This window comes from Mycteria americana, chromosome Z, assembly GCF_035582795.1.
Source record: "Mycteria americana isolate JAX WOST 10 ecotype Jacksonville Zoo and Gardens chromosome Z, USCA_MyAme_1.0, whole genome shotgun sequence".
Classification (NCBI taxonomy): domain Eukaryota; kingdom Metazoa; phylum Chordata; class Aves; order Ciconiiformes; family Ciconiidae; genus Mycteria; species Mycteria americana.
This window is the reverse complement of record NC_134396.1, coordinates 5,073,351-5,090,444: the sequence shown is the minus strand read 5'-3', so window position 1 is coordinate 5,090,444 and position 17,094 is coordinate 5,073,351. Positions and strand designations below refer to the sequence as shown.

The 17,094-nt window shown below is 38.1% G+C and overlaps 1 protein-coding gene across 3 annotated transcripts in view; it reads left to right on the top strand.

Annotated features, from left to right (window-relative positions):
- The window catches only part of ZFR (zinc finger RNA binding protein), a 46,984-nt gene that overhangs the window by 17,421 nt on the left and 12,469 nt on the right, over nt 1-17,094 (top strand). For 2 of the 3 annotated variants that reach the window (XR_012773433.1, XM_075488404.1), the window contains exons 3-14: nt 670-952; nt 2,687-2,831; nt 3,642-3,860; nt 5,141-5,388; nt 6,404-6,595; nt 8,725-9,025; nt 9,964-10,157; nt 12,039-12,158; nt 13,135-13,280; nt 13,661-13,823; nt 15,489-15,694; nt 15,914-16,064. Coding sequence is in view for 2 of the 3 variants with exons in the window: in XM_075488404.1 (XP_075344519.1) it covers nt 670-952; nt 2,687-2,831; nt 3,642-3,860; nt 5,141-5,388; nt 6,404-6,595; nt 8,725-9,025; nt 9,964-10,157; nt 12,039-12,158; nt 13,135-13,280; nt 13,661-13,823; nt 15,489-15,694; nt 15,914-16,064 (2,368 nt within the window). In the remaining variant the exon portion in view is untranslated. The remainder of the gene's footprint in view (nt 1-669; nt 953-2,686; nt 2,832-3,641; nt 3,861-5,140; nt 5,389-6,403; nt 6,596-8,724; nt 9,026-9,963; nt 10,158-12,038; nt 12,159-13,134; nt 13,281-13,660; nt 13,824-15,488; nt 15,695-15,913; nt 16,065-17,094) is intronic. The other variant, XM_075488405.1, reaches the window with a different exon arrangement.

Sequence of the window (17,094 nt, the reverse complement as noted above, 5' to 3'; positions counted from 1 at the left end):
TGGCTGTCAGTTCTTTTGATGCTTCATGTTGTGAGGCAGTGGACTTCTGCACGAGCAAGTGGGGCCAGCTTTTATAATTCTAAACTTTTGTGAGAGAAGTCCCCCATCAGAGGTGTATATTTAAAGTGTCTCTGCCTTAAATGTAAGAGTTCTGAGCTAATTTTCATGGAAGTCTTTAAAATCTCATTACTTTAATATGGTTTGTTGAAAAACTTCATGCAAGTGCAGGTCAGTAATGAGCTCTCACAGAAAAGCATTATTTTTCTTAATTTGACAGGTATGTCAGTTTTATTGAAGAACTACTAAAGCATTTAAAAACTTGTTGGTCATGAAAACATAACAGTTTAAGACCTCTGTATTATTTTGAATGAGACTTGTGTTCCACTACTTGAAAAAAAGCTGACACACCCCACCCCCCCTTGCTAAGAAAGTCATCACCTGCATGATAGGTGTGCATCCACAGAAACTTCAAAATGATACAGCCTTTTTAATGGGGGTGGAAGAGAGATAATAAAAACCATTAAAGTGTATGCATAGATAGATAGCTGCTCCAGGTCTGTTTGTAGAACAGAGAAGTATTAATCAAATCTGGGATTTTGAAATATGTAGGCATTAGTTTAGCATGGTGGATTAATTTAATTATTTACTTACTGTTTTTTTCCAATATAGCCAGCAGCCAGCTTCGGGTGTAGCTTATTCCCATCCAACTACAGTTGCTAGCTACACCGTCCACCAGGCACCAGTCGCTGCGCACACAGTTACTGCAGCCTACGCTCCAGCAGCGGCTACAGTTGCCGTAGCCAGGCCTGCTCCAGTAGCTGTTGCAGCTGCTGCAACAGCTGCTGCATATGGAGGCTATCCTACAGCGCACACAGCTACAGATTATGGTTACACGCAGAGGCAACAAGAAGCTCCACCACCACCACCTCCTGTCACTACACAGAATTACCAGGTGGGTTAAAAAAAATATTACTTCTGTTGTATGATTTTTAAATGATACATTAAAAGGAAGAGGCCTGTTTGGATAAGAGAATATGATGATACTTACAATTTTTTCTTCTGTGAATCACAGTTTGAGTACAACTCAAATTACTTAGTAGCGAAAACTGATAGAATGTGAAGTGACTGCGGTCTCATATGGCCCAGGTAGGGGATTATCAGCACCAGTACTCCAGGAGCTAAGATTTAGACATTCACACAATAAGCAATGAACTGATGTTTGCCTCCAAGTGATTTTGTGAAAATACTGCTGAAAAGAGTAGTACTGTCTTGTCTCAGCTAGCTTAAATGTTTGATTGGCATACAGTAAACTGGGTCATGGAACTGATGTAGCTGAAAAAACTGTTCTGATAAAAAATTTCAGTGGAGGTAGAAATAGTTCCCTTGTAAGATTCCTGGGTGCCACAAGAGTTCTAGTACCAAACATATGAGGATAGAAGATTGCCCTAGGAGAGAAGCTATCCTTTGGGTAGTTTTTCGGTACCCTTTGTGAGATCACTGCCTAACCTTGTGAGGCTACAGACTTCTACAAAAGGGAACTGTTTGTCTGTTTTCATCTTGAATGTTGAAATAGTATGTCTCTTGTAATAATTTTTTAACTTTTTAGTCCTAAACTTATCAAGGTATTATCTAGATTCTAATTAGTATTTTGGTTTGTTTAAAAGGACTATAGTATTGCTGTGTGTTCTCAATTCTTTTGTGCAGTTTTTATAATTTGTTACATATGGTAATGAATCATAACATAGGAGGCTTTCCAGTAGCATGTGTACTCATAATTATGAGGTCAGTTATTAGATGCATTTGGACAGAAAAGAGAGCCCCCTAAACTAAATAAAAATAATTCCAGTTTACACAGGTTGGATGGAAAAGCAATTTTATTGTTATATTTCTTGGAAATAAAAAGAATTTTTATACATTAGTACATTTCAGCTATAGTAGTTCATGCCTTGCTACCCCACAGTTAATCAACTCTTTATGCTTTACTATAAATATGGTGAGCATGAGAGAATATGTGTACATACATAGAGTGGCTTCTAGGCCCTCCCCTTCTAAGCTTACTAGCCACCTCCTGAGTTCTAGAGCTGTCAAATGGGCTACTTGCCTTGCCATTATAGACTAGACGTGGTTCCCTAATGGACTAGTTGATGCACCAGAAAGTAAAGAAGGCTTTAAAAGTATCACTTTCATACTCTAAGAAATACAACCAAGAAAAGCATTGTTAATGATGGGATTTTTAAAGCCAATATAGGGTCATGTTTGTAAACTTGTGAATTCATTGTGGTTTGTAGAAATTCACATTTTGTGGAGATCTGTGGTGGTTTTTCACTTCATATTTTACAGAAATATAATCTGGTACAGTCATTATGAAAAACTAGTGAGAGTAGTTGCTTTTCAGTCACAAAAATAATTCGGTTGGAAAGTGATTTAATAGCATGAGGTTAATTCCTGTATTAAGTCTAAAAAAGACCATCAGGGTTGTTTTCAGGCCTGAAGCATCTGCAAAAATAAATTTAACGTCTTTAATTCATTTCTTTATATATACTGGATCCGTAAATGTTTTTTTTTAAATCTACTTTAGTAGACCAGAAAAAAATACCTTGGTTTTTTGACTCTGCTAATGGTTTTTATTACTCTAGATATATACTTAAAGGAGAAATTTGCTGATTTTTCTTTTTTGAATTTTTAGGATTCCTATTCTTACGTTCGCTCTACTGCCCCAGCTGTAGCTTATGACAGCAAACAGTACTATCAACAGCCAACAGCGACTGCAGCAGCTGTGGCTGCTGCTGCCCAGCCTCAACCTTCAGTAGCTGAATCATACTACCAGACAGGTGGGTGGCGTGATTCAAACTGCTGTCATTATACACAGTCTGTGTACTACTATAATACCTTAAAAATAATTTTTTGAATTTTTCTCCTTATCCAGATTTTTTTTTTTGGTCATGTAATCTCTGTCAGTGTGTAGAAAAATTTGCAGCACCTAGAACTTGAACATTATTGTGACATTGCCATAAGTAGCTATCTCTGAGGTTTGGATTGTTATTAAATATACTCAAAACATACTTCTAGGCAAACTTCTTGTTGTTTTGTCTAGAAACCTTGCTGAAGTAGGTTCAAATAGTCAGTGGTGGGTTCAGATGATAACTTGGTTAGAAAGATTCTCTTTTTTAATTCTTTAGTTACTTACTGTATGTGGTTCTTTAATTACTGGTATCATGATTGCTACTTAAAGGCATAAATGTGATTTACTTTTTTTTACTTTAATTAGAAATAATAGGAAAGTTTAGGTGTACTTTGGTGTAGTGTACTCTAGTAAAACCATTGAATGAGAACATTGTTTACAAGCATGGCAGCAGTTAAAAATAAATAAATCTGAGGCTTACTAGCCTGAGCTGTGACATGGTTAAACAGTTGTGTGATACGTGGTACACAATGCATAACCATGACTATTTAAAAAAAAAAAAAAAAAAAAAACAACCCACAACACAAAAAACCAAAACCAATCAAACAAATAAACCAAAACAAAAATCACTTATGTGTTTATCCCCCAGCATATCGTTAAGTATCACTTAATATGGTTTGCATTTCATTCAGCTAAAATACATCAATGTTTGTGTACTTTTATTTTCTATCCTAATTAGCTCCCAAGGCAGGATATAGCCAAGGGGCAACTCAGTATACCCAAGCCCAGCAAACACGACAAGTGACAGCTATAAAACCTGCAACCCCAAGTCCAGCAACGACTACGTTTTCTATATATCCAGTATCCTCTACTGTGCAGCCAGTAGCAGCTGCAGCTACTGTTGTTCCATCCTATACTCAAAGTGCAACGTACAGTACAACAGCGGTTACTTACTCTGGTAAGAATTTTGCATATTATGTTGCTGGGATCTTTGCAGTTGTTACAGGAGAGGCTTTAAATACTCAGAATTTTAGCAGTTGGTGTTCAATTACATCATAGTCTACTGAGACGTATCAACCAGTTAAATCATTATAACAGCAAAATATTTTGCTGTATCTTTAAATGAGGTTTGATGTTTGTATGTGCCTATTTTGTTACATGTGAGAATATACAAAGTGTTGGCATTGCTATGCGCACAGTGTTTTGTGACTTACTGCAAGGTTTGGAGAGAAATGGTGGGGGATAGAAAAAATAAGGCAGCACATCCACACAAATATTACCCAGGGAAATTGGAAGGGAGCATGCTGCCATCAAACAGCAGTTACAGAGACAGGGAGGAGCAGTCCAATATAAATCTTGTAAGTTTGGGTTGTTTTGACCCAAAATGGGAGGAGAATGAGTGCTGAAAAAAAGACTTTCCTTCAAACATTAGAAATCCAAAAAATAGTTAAAATGAAAAGATGTTAACTTTATGGCCAGATGGTAATCAACTGGCATATTATAGCTACCTTGAATTTTTTGTTTTGTTTTGTTTTCTGTTTAAAAAGGCATTTTAAGACTTCCTTGAGACAGAGCCTGATCAGAGGATTAAAATAGTTGAACCAGTAGATGTAGAAAGTTTATGGGAAAACTGGCTCAAAGGTATGAAAGCCCAGTTTCCTTGATTTATTCAACTTTGGTACTAGAAATCAAGGACTGCATAGCCAGGTTTTAGCAGGCAGGCAGCTTCTCTGCACTAAAACAACTTAAATCAGTGAAACAGAATGTAATAGCACTAGCCATTCTGTCTTATCTTCATTTTTTTTCCCCTTGCTCTACATAACGTCTGTCCTCCTTGCCATTTTGAAACGTGAAGAGTAAATCTGGTTCTGGAAGGCTGCTTACATCAAGTGGCCTTCGATAAACCTTTTATTAAAATTCTTGTTACATCATACTCAGTCTTACCAGATGTGCCAGGAAATTTCATATTCTTTAGGGATGCTTTGATATATCTAACATAATTATGTGTCTGCAAAGATGTGTCTAAATCAAATATATTTCTGATACAATTGGTAACTATGTATTTGTGTACTGTGAAACATCAAGAAAAATTCAGATGGCCTAACAAGATCTCAACAAATCATTTCTATTCTGCCCTGCCCCCCCAACTCTATTATGCAACATGTTTTGAATTAGTGTATTATGTAATTGATACATGATGTACAGTGATGTAACATTTATTTTATTTTGATCTTTGAGGTACCTCTTATTCCGGCTATGAAGCCGCAGTGTATTCAGCTGCATCGTCCTATTACCAGCAGCAGCAGCAGCAACAGAAACAGGCAGCGGCAGCAGCTGCTGCTGCTGCTGCAACAGCTGCTTGGACAGGGACCACCTTTACTAAAAAGGCACCATTCCAAAATAAGCAACTGAAACCAAAACAACCTCCCAAACCGCCCCAGATCCACTACTGTGATGTTTGTAAGATCAGCTGTGCTGGACCACAGGTACCTGTATTATGTAATATTCTGCTATACACTTTAGTGATAATTTCTTCAGCTAAAAAACTGTCCCCTTTAAGAATATCGGTTAATTTTTAAAGATTTGATTCTATACTTCTACTAAAGGAATAATTAAATGAAAATGTGCACTGTTATAGAAAGAGCTCCTATGAGAAGACAAAAAGATACATCCCCTTAGCTTGTACAGAGAAGCTTCAGCTGTGCTTTGGACTTCAGAAATATTCTCAACTTTGAAATTGATTTGCTTTTTTAGCATGGCAAACTTCTTAGAAAATACTTTTTTCAAAACTATGGAATTACATAAATTTTGTGAATGGTAAGCCTGAAAATTTATTCTTCATTGTATTCCAGCGTCCCAGTTTAGTTTCACAGTGGGTACAAGTGCATAGAAAGTAGATACCAATTCATGCAGAGTGTTTATGTGTGTGTCTGGCTAAACAGTTCTTGCTCTTTAGGTAAACTTGTCATTATTTCCCACCCTGTCTGCGCTCTAGATTGCCCATGTTGGTATAGGAACAAATATCAACTTCTGCATTTCATTTTCAGCACAGCTTTATTTATGCACTACCTTCTTTTGAATGTATTTTTTTAGTTCTCTGGATACACTTAATCACTGTGGTCTTGTAGTTTGAGGAAAATTCAAAATCAAGAATAATTGAATAAAATGCAGGAAATGGCAGTTTTCTGATCATATCAAGTTTTCAGTGGTAATATCTGTTGACCAGTACTTGATTGAGGAAGTGAGAAGTTAGAGGAGAAAAGCCCATATTGTATTACCTAAAAGTGGAATCCTGGTGGTGGTGAAGAAAATTTCTTGGTCTTAGAAGTTGCCTGCTAATGCCTTAGAGCGTGTCATATGGAAGAAATGTTTGGTGTAGGAAGTATTTCTCATACAAAGCATGTGGTTTATGCTATGTTCTATATTACATGTATTCACATGAATGATGAACGAGCAGTACAAAGACAGCTTATTGTGTGTGTGTATTGTTAATTTAAACAGACTTATAAAGAACACTTAGAAGGCCAGAAACACAAAAAGAAAGAAGCAGCATTAAAAGCTTCCCAGAACACCAATAACAGCAGCACTTCTGCTCGTGGAACTCAGAATCAGTTGCGCTGTGAGCTTTGTGATGTGTCTTGTACAGGGGCAGATGCTTATGCTGCCCATATCCGTGGAGCCAAGCATCAGAAAGTAAGAGTTTTCTCTTGTTCCTATTATACATGTCAGTCGTATATTTCTTCCCATCATTTTTTCGCAGAGAGGAGAAAATACACAGAAACAATATAATTTGAATTATTTTGTTTAAAGATGTTTAGTTTTGTTTCAAACTTATCTGTAAGCTCACTTTTAGAAGGGCCTTATTGGGAGAAAGGGGGGAAAATACTGCCACGGCATCAATGAGAAGAGGATGTATTGGGGAAAGTATGTAAATCGTAGGAAGAAGGTGTGGAGTAAGATGGGGAAAAGAGTCAGTGAGGACATGCAGTAGCATGCTTGTGCCCCGTAACTGTTCTCAAGACTTTTCTTGACATTTGTCTTATTTATCTGGTGCTGTGATGCTTTCAGTGTGCTTTGAAACACTGTAAGCTAAGTCCATGCCAAGGGGCAGGACTCCTGTGCATCAGTCCTTGGTATTTCTTGCAAACAAAATTGGCATATGGGAGCAAGGAACAATATCCTGTAGTAGACTTCATAATGACTATGTTTGGAAGACTTTTGGTAAGCATGTTTTCCCTACTGTTTGGGTGCAGTTAGGTGGGCATTCTGGAATAAAGACTGTGGGCTGCACTGTGAGCCCGTGTGACCTGTGTTTTAAATTTGGCCATACAATAGTAAATGCAATGGCAGTGTAGAATGTTTGTTTAGATATTACAGATTTTCCTCGTAACTCTGGAAATACGAATGTCAGTAACAAATACAGTATTAATATTCAGCTTTTATAGCACTTTGCATCTCAGAACACCGTACAAAGTGGCATCAGTAACATCGTTCCTATTAAAATAAACCTCATAGCAGATTTAAAGCCATTTTCCCAATATCATTTTTTGTTAATACAAGAGCAAAATTTATAATTTAGATAGACTTGCCTAGTGTTCTTTCTTTCATTAATAAGTTGAGCCATTAAATTTTTGGGTTGTGCCCAATAACTCCATAGGTATATGGAGTATAGTATATATTAGCCTTATATATTTGGGTGTAGCTTTCTTTTCCTCATATATAGCTGCTAACCACTGCTAATTTAGGTTGTCATCAGTGTAAAAATGAAATCTCAAAGGAATTTATTTCTGTGGTACACTGAAGAATCTTGTGCCTTCTACTGGAAAAAAGTAATTTTGAAGAGTTGCTTGAACTTAAATTTATAGTATTATGTGACACTAATATGTCTCTATTCTGATGGGGAACATGCTTAAAAAAATAAGAACAAAAACCTAAGAAATGCATGTGTACAGTTGTGTGCATATCATGACTGTGTACATGTGTTTGAATTAAAGGCATGTCTCGCAGATTTGTATTTTTTTTACTGTTACTTTCAAACCCAGTCTTTAGTTTTGATTTTGCATGTTTTGTTCTTACGGACTACATGCATTGCTTTTTCAGGTGATGGTCAGGTGTCACCAAAAAGAGGTATTATTCTATCTCAAGCATGTTGTGGAAAGGCCTCTGCTTATTACTTCTAAGAATAAGCACGTACCTCTTTACTTTCTATGAGATACTAAAAAGCTCTGAAATATGCCTCTCACAATCCTCCTTAACTGTCTCTGCAGATGTGCTTTTTTAAAAAAAAAAAAAAGAAAACCTTTGTCTAAGGAATCTCTTCAGTTCTGCTAGGTAACCTGGAAATTCTTTCAATATGAATACTCTTAAAATGTAGTGATCAAAAGAGACAGTATTGCTGAGTCTGAATTAAATAACTCTTATTTGCAAATATTATTTGTTCAATGTACTACACTTTTTGGAGGGCGAGTAAAAAGCAACCAGACAACAAAACAATCGCATTAAAACAGTTTGAGCAAAATGTTTCCTTGAGTTGTACTGGCTTGTGAGTTTATTGGCTGTCAGTTCTCATCTACACAGCTTTTGGAGTAAATGTCTGAATTTCTAATGGAAATAAGCAATGTGAGATAACTATTAACTATTTCCTTGTTACAGATGACAAGAAGTTTTACATGTCCATCCTTTTTTTTTTTTTTTTTTTTTGCCAAGATCACTTTTTGTAAAGAAGCAATAGCTAACTTTTTAGTTATAATTATGTTTGTGTTACATGATTTTTATAGTTATCCCAGGGAGACCATATTATGAATATCTCTTTATTCTTATAGGTAGTAAAGTTGCACACAAAACTTGGCAAACCCATTCCTTCAACTGAACCAAATGTGGTTACCCAAGCTACTTCCTCAACATCCACATCTGCTTCCAAACCAACTGCCTCTGCTTCAAATATAGCAACTAGCAGCAGTACTGTGAACTCCTCTGTTGCATCCTCTGCAGTGAAAATTCTTACTCCCACAGCAAACACACCACTTAACACTGCGTCCAACAACAAAACATCTTCAACTGCTGCTAATATAGCTGTAAAGAAAATATCTACACCGAAAATAAACTTTGTTGGCAAGTACAGAAGTCAGTCTTTATTTTGAAACCTAACCTATTCTATAATTCTTTTTAAGACTTAGTGCAGCAAATACAAATGTATTTAGTTAACTTTATGCATGAGTAACTCTGTTGTGTTTAAGAGAATTACTGATAGGTGAAAATAAGAATGTAAATAAAAGTTTTGCTTCAAAATCTATGGTGTTTTCTGCCCGGTTGTCTCCACCTGACCTCTCTTGGAGGCTTCTCCCACCTTCATAAGAAGCCTCCCACCTTTGGTTTCTTATGTAGTAGCTGCTGGAGTATTGCAGTTTATAGTCCAGCTGGTCCTAATTTTAGTTTACAGCCTGGGCTGTTAAGGCAACCTGCAGTAGGTTGGCAGTTGATAACTGGGCAACTGAAACATCCTTGTAACAGTGGAAATTGTAACAGCGGAAACTTTTGAAATGAGCATGACAGACATTTACAGGTGGGAAGCAGCTGTTCCACAATAAGCTATCCTGTTCTTGAAGGAAAGACCTATGCAGTTGCAACACTGAAAGTGTACTATCTTTGTTAGTACAAACATTATAAAGTTTTGAAGTACTTTTTTGGATCCATTTACAAAAAAAAAATATCTGATGACAAAAAAGAGATTATTAAAATATGTTTGCTGAGTTGTTCCCATTCAGTCCTATCTCTTTTGAAAAACCATGAAAATTAATAATGAAAATTGCAGTTATGTAAAGCAAAAGTTTTTCTTGCTAAAATAAAAAACCAAGTGTTTAAATAACTTGAATGTTGTTAAACTTATTTTTTAAAATCTTTAGTTGTATTTAAAATATGTTTAAGTTTTAACTAATTTTAAAAGACTGATAATGCTGTGGCCAGAACATTGATATTTGAAAGTAAGGTCTTCAGTTTGCACATTGTGTGTCATCCCATTCCCATTTTATGAAAGTTAACGATTTAACTTTTTTGATTTGTAGGTGGCAATAAGCTTCAAACAACAGGAAGTAAACTGGAAGAAATGAAATCACCTGAAAGTGTTAAAACAACTCCTGCTGCTACAGTACAAACACAGGAAGTAAAACCAGACACAGCAGCAGAACCAGTGACTCCCACAACTCTTGCTGCCTTGCAAAGTGACGTCCAGCCAGTGGGCCATGACTATGTGGAGGAGGTATTGATACGAAAATGTATATTATTTTTTAACTATTTTAGTGAAAATTTGTTGAACGTGAAACAGACTCAAAGAATGGTTGAGGTTGGAAGGGATCTCTGGAGATCATCTGGGGGTCCAGTGTCACTCAAGCACAGGGAGCACCTACAGCCAGTTGCCCAGGACCATGTCCAGACAGCTTTCAGATATCTCCAAGGATGGAGACTCCACAGCTTCCCTGGGCAACCTGTGCCAGGCCTCAGTCACCCTCACAGTAAAGAAGTGTTTCCTCATGTTCAGAGGGAACCTCCTGTGTTTCGGTTTGAGCCCATTGCCTCTGGTCCTGTCACTGTGCACCACTGAAAAAAGCCTGGCTCTGTCCTCTTTGCACCCTTCCTTCAGGTATTTATATACATTAAGAAGATCCCCCCTCAGCCTTCTCTTCTCTAGGCTTAGACGGTCCCAGCTCTCTCAGCCTTTCCTCATAGGAGAGGTGCTCCAGACCCTTCATCACCTTTGTGGCCCTTTGTTGGACTCTCTCCACTATGTCCATGTCTCCCTTGTACTGGGGAGCCCAGAACTGGACACAGGACCCCAGGTGTGGCCTCACCAGTGCTGAGTTAGAGGGGAAGGATCACGCCCCCCACCCCGACCTGCTGGCAATACTTTGTCTAATGCAGCCAGGATGACAGTCACCTTCTTTGCTGCAAGGGCACATTGCTGGCTCAGGTTCAACTTGGTGTCCACCTGGACCCCCAGGTCCTCTTCTGCCAAGCTGCTTTCCAGCTGGGTGGCCTCCAGCATATATTGCTGCATGGGGTTGTTCCTCCCTGGGTACAGAACTTTGTGCTTCCCCTTGTCGAACTTCATGAGATTCCTGCCAGCCCATTTCTCCAGCTCGTTGAGGTCCCTCTGGATGGCAGCACAACCCTCTGGCCTATCAGTCACTCCTCCCAGTTTGTGTCATCAGCGAACTTGCGGAGGGTACACTCTATCCCATCATCCAGATCAGTAATGAAGATGTTAAACAGGACTGGACCTAGTATTGACCCCGGGGGTACACTGCTAGTTATTAACCTCCAGCTAGGCTTTATTCTACTGATCGCCACCCTCTGGGCCTGGCCATTTAGCCAGTTTTCAGTCCACCTCACTGTATGCTTATCCAGCCCATACATCAACATCTTGTGTACGAGGATATTATGGAGAGACTGTGTCAAAGGCCTTAGTGAAGTCCAGGTAGGCAGTATTGACTGCTCTCCCCTCGTCTACCAGGCCTTTCAGTGCATTGCAGAAGTTTGTCAAGTTGATCAAGCATGACTTCCACTTGGTGAAGCCATGCTGACTACTCCTGATGATTTTCTTGCCCTTATTTGTGCCTGGAAATGGTTTCCAGGATTAGCCGCTCCATCACCTTCCCAGGGATTGAGGTGAGGCTGACTGATCTGTAATTCCCTGGGTCCTCCTTGAAGATAAGAATGACAAGATATTGAACCTGCAAAGGCTTGTGCATATGTTTATATTTTTGTATTGTGCATGTTTCTTTTATGCTCGGTGGGGCATTCTTCATGTAGGTGGCATGAGATATGTGGATGAAGTCTGATGTAAATTTTTCATAATTTACAGGTTTCTAACTATTCAACTCAGTATGTTCAGGCTCAAGTTTAAAGCTGTGTACTCTTTGGAATGGAAGAACTTTGTTCTTTGTTCATTACCAAGCACAACAGTGTGTTTGTCAGAATTGAAAGTTCTATTTTGCCTTCTGTCAGTTATTGTGTGAACTTTTTAGCATGTTTTAAGACAGGTAGACTTTATCCAGTGTCACTGAATCAGTTTAATTTTTACATCAGCTTTGTGGTTTTTTTTAAAAAAAAGAGCCAAATGTGTTATAACTTTATTTTCCAGGTAAGAAATGATGAAGGAAAGGTGATCCGCTTTCACTGTAAACTTTGTGAATGCAGTTTCAATGATCCTAATGCCAAGGAGATGCACTTAAAGGGGAGGCGGCACAGACTTCAGTATAAGGTTAGTAGAAATGCTAATGCTTCTATGTGAAAATCCACCAGATGTCAGCTGACTGGTTACATGTTCTTACATTTAAAGACTAGACAAAAGTAGGTACTCTGAGTAAACAGTATTTTGAAAGAGGTAGAGAAATATATTTCTCAGGGAGTATAGTCTTTAAAGAAGTAAGGCAGACTGTGAAACTGTATTTTTGTTTGGGTTTTTAAAACATTCTGAACATTGCATTCAGGCAACCTTTGCAACATTAAAATACGGTACAACATATGCAAGCAATAGTAGGTTCTTTATGTTGTTTACCATGAATTTCAAATAGTGTAAAATAGTAGTGCTCAATGGTTTTGGCAGGATAAACCACACAAACCCTTTGTGGAGACATTTGAGAAACAAGTGTTGTAGATTTTTTAGTCATGAATGTAGAGACACCTGTACTGATATATGGTGTGCATTTTGATTATTATAAGATTATATTGGAAGAATTTACTGTGGTCACAGGAGATACAGTGGACCTGCGTAATCATGAAAAGGATGGAAGAAGAGGAAAAATTGCCAGAAAATTTTATTCAGTAACTCATTATTACGCCCCTGTATGAGTGACCCTGCAGGAACAGGGACATCAGGAAGCACACTGCAATTAATATGAAATGTTTTTTCGGGCTATAGAGTAGTCATCCTGCTACAGAATGAGCAGCAAATTACTTAGTTTTCATGTAACATTTTAATCTTAAATTACTTTGTTCTCATATAAGTGAAGAGGGAATTCATGCTATTTGTAATACGTTGCTATTTCTGTCCTTTAAAATACTGGACACAGAATCTTTTCTTCTTCAACTACTCATTCAGTGCAGTTCTAAAACTGCATTTTGCTCCCCTTTGATTTTATTGTAGGCCAGTAGTGTGTGCTAAACATGTCAGAAAAACTCTGTAACCTTGAGATGACAAGAGGAAAAACATTTCATTTATTATTTTTCTGAACTAGAAAAAAGTAAACCCAGACTTACAAGTAGAAGTAAAGCCCAGTATTCGAGCAAGAAAAATTCAAGAAGAGAAGATGAGGAAACAGATGCAGAAAGAAGAATACTGGAGAAGGAGAGAAGAGGAAGAACGCTGGAGGATGGAAATGAGGTAATACATTCTGTTTTATCAATGAATGAGATAAAGCTGCAGTCAGGTTATCTACAACTAACTCTGCTTCTGTAGTTACTTATTTTGAATACTTGTTTTGGGAACGCTGTACTGTCTTGTTTTAAATTAAGTTGTCATTATCCCTCTGGGGGTTTTGTTTGTTAGTGTTCAATCCCTCTGAGGAATGCAGACTTATTAGAATTATTTTGCTATAATTTCAGACACACTTTCAAAATGACCATTCATTTTAATTACCCTCTGGAGTTCACTGGTATTTGCTTATGACTACTAGAAATGAGTTAGTGAGGACATACAAGAATATATTTAGAACGGTTGCAAGTATTAACTGCTATATAAAGAGAACCTTTGATGCACTTCAGGCGATATGAAGAGGACATGTACTGGAGGAGAATGGAGGAAGAGCAGCATCACTGGGATGACCGTCGTAGAATACCAGATGGAGGATATCCTCATGGTCCTCCAGGACCTCTAGGCCTGCTGGGAGTTAGACCAGGAATGCCTCCTCAGCCCCAGGGACCAGCTGTGAGTTTCTTAACTTGAGAAAAAAAATGAAATCATACTTAGTAGGAGGCACAGTTAAGAACTCTAAATTATTCAGTGTTACTTCAGTTGTCTCCAGTGTTTCTTAATAAAGGATTTGGAAAAGTGGAGAAGAAATTATATGCTAATAAAACTGTGTAGGTGGACCTGTCTTCCAAAATAAGTCCACAGAAATGACAAAAGGATGCCTTGAAGACAAATACTGTTTCTTCTGAAATACAAGTCACTCTGGATCTGTGTACTACTTTTTATTTTATTTAATTGCATTATACAATATTATTTATCTAATTGTGGACAAATGTATGGATAGAAAGTGGTTGGATCATCAGTCCCAGAAGATGCTGGTTAGTGGTGGGTCGTACTCTACCTGGAGGTCAGTAATAAGTGCAGTACCCCATGGGTTTATCCTGGGATTTGTCTCATTATCAATGATCTGAAGGGTGATGGAGTGAGTGCACGCTCATCAGGTTTGCAGCTGGCCTGAAACTGAATCAGTTTGGGGTGGGGAGAATAGTTGATACCTTTGAGGGCAGGGCTGCCATCCAGAGGGGCCTAGGCAGACTGGAGGAATGGACCAACAGGAACTTTATGGAATTCTGCAAGGACAAATGTCTAATGCTGCATTTGGGAAGGAATAAACCCTTGCACTGATACAGGCTGGGGAGTGACAGGCTAGGTAGCAGCCCTGCTGAAAGGGATCTGGGGATCTTGGCAGATAGCAAGCTGAACATGAGTCAACAGTGTGCCCTGGCAGCAATGAAGGCCAACAGCATCCTGGGTTATATAAACAGGGGCATAATCAGTAGCTGAAGGGAAGTGGTTAGCTTTCATTAGACCCAAACTGCAATACTACATTCAGTTTGGAGCTTTACAGTACAAGAAAAATACTATAAACCATAGCAGGTTCAGTGTAGAGCTACCAGGATGGTCAGGGGTCTGGAATGCATGCCCTGTGAGGAGAGACTGAGGCATCTGGCCTTGTTCAGCCTGGAGAAGAGAGAGCTTCAGTGGGACATAATAGCCTTCTAATACCTGTGCATTATAAAGACAATGGAGCCAGGCTCTTTACAGTCATGAGAGGGTGAGATACAACCAGCTTAAGCTGAGACAAAAGAGGTTCAGATTGAATACAGGAAATAATTTTCTTCACACGGATGTTGTGCAGCCTCCATCTTTGGCAGTTTTCAAGAACTGACTGGATAAAGCCCTGAGCAACATGATGTGGTCTTATAGCTGACCATGGTTTGCATAGGAGGTTGGACTAGAGGACCTCCTGTGGTCCCTTCCTATTTGAATTCTTCTGCGATTCTATGAAAGCAGTCATGCACACTTTATTTTGCAGCAGTATGCAAGTATTTCCCAGTTGACAGAAAGACAATAGATATTTATCTTGGGGAGATACTTTTGATCCTGGGATTTCATAATTTGTTTCATTTTGATACATTTAATGTTTTTTCAGACATGATTGATTGTGACCAGTGTAAGTTGTTAAGGACACTTCAGTTCATGTTTTGTTACAGTTCAACGATTTTGAGATTTGAATATTCTGTTGTTTAGCCACATGTTTGGTTTTTGGTCACTTACAATTTGTGAACTTGGAAGGGAAGTGTACCCAAATTTCAGAAATATGCTTTTTCATCTGTTTAGCCTCTACGCCGCCCTGACTCCTCCGATGACCGCTATGTGATGACCAAACATGCCGCTATATATCCAACAGAGGAGGAACTCCAAGCAGTCCAAAAAATTGTTTCTATTACTGAGCGTGCTTTGAAACTTGTTTCTGACAACATGACTGATCATGAAAAAAGCAAGAACAAAGAGGGTGATGACAAAAAAGATGGCAGTAAAGACAGGTATTTTTTAATTACTTTTTAAGAATTTCATCATTGGTTTCTGAAGTTTTTCCTTACACTGTTATCAGTGCTTCCAGGGATTCTCTTCTCTTTGGATTTTGATACGGTATATGTTATTACGGCCTCAAAAGTATTGTATTTTATTTCATTTTCTATCTTCAGGATTAGTTTTAAGGTTTTTATATTATTTTAAATGCAACTTTTCACTGTAATTCACAGAGCTTTGAAGGGAGTTTTACGGGTAGGCGTTTTGGCTAAAGGTTTGCTACTTCGTGGAGACCGAAACGTCAATCTTGTTTTATTATGTGCTGAGAAGCCTTCAAAGACGTTACTCAGTCGTATTGCTGAAGGTCTTCCCAAACAACTTGCAGTAAGTAGAATTTAGATTTTTTTGATTTGAATTTCTGTAAAGATACTGTAAAAATCTGTCCTCAAGTCAAATGTCTGCAGGGCTCACTGCCACGTTTCATAGTGCAGGTTCAGTTTCTTTCCATTTTCTGAGTGTTCCCATCTGAATTCAGGGACTATACTGCATATTTTGCTTTCTGTATATTGTGTCCATATAAGTGTCTAGGTGTTTGTGCTAGTGATGTAGTATCAATCATCATTTAATAGATTTCATTTCATTGGGAAATAGAAATGAACAGAAGAAAGACTATTATCCATTTACCAGCAGCGGTAGAGGTAATTTGTGCAGTGTTACAGGAAGCTTGCTGCCTGAAGGTCAAAGTTTTCTATTAATGCCAGTCTGTTTGAACTTGCATCTTGTTTCCAATTTGTATGTGTCAGTGCTTTGTAGTTCCACAATTAGTTAACTAAGTCTTATGTGTCTTTAATTTGGCCCTTTAAAAAAAAAAGAAGTACATGCAGTCTTAGACCATTCAGCAGAATTCATATAAACCATTTGCTGTATTTCCACAAGAAGTGAAAGTATAGGATAAAGTCTCTGCTGAACAAAGCCTGTCTGCCATCGTTATAGAATGCTTGTCACAGCATTAGTATTTCAATACTGTCTGGTAAAATGTTCAGCAGAACCAGTGGCATGGTAGAAGCTTTAGCAGGATCAGATTAATTAGAAAATAATCTTGAATTTGCTCTTGTTTGAAGTAACAGAACAGAAGAAAATTTTAGAACTGCTCATCTTGGTCTGGCTTTGTGGAGAAGTCACTTGTCCCTCTAGTTTGTGGAAGAAGGTGACAGAGGTGCCTACAGCTTCCTTTTGGGGGGTACTTAGAATTATTAAATCTGGTTGCAAGAAGCAATTGGGAATAACCACGTTGTTAGTTACTCTTACATTTTTTTTCCCTGGTGTTTATCTTGCCCTTTGTTCTTATCATGTTGTGACAGCCAAGTACAGAATGTACCTAGCCAGTACCCATCCTGTAACAGCGAGCTTGAAA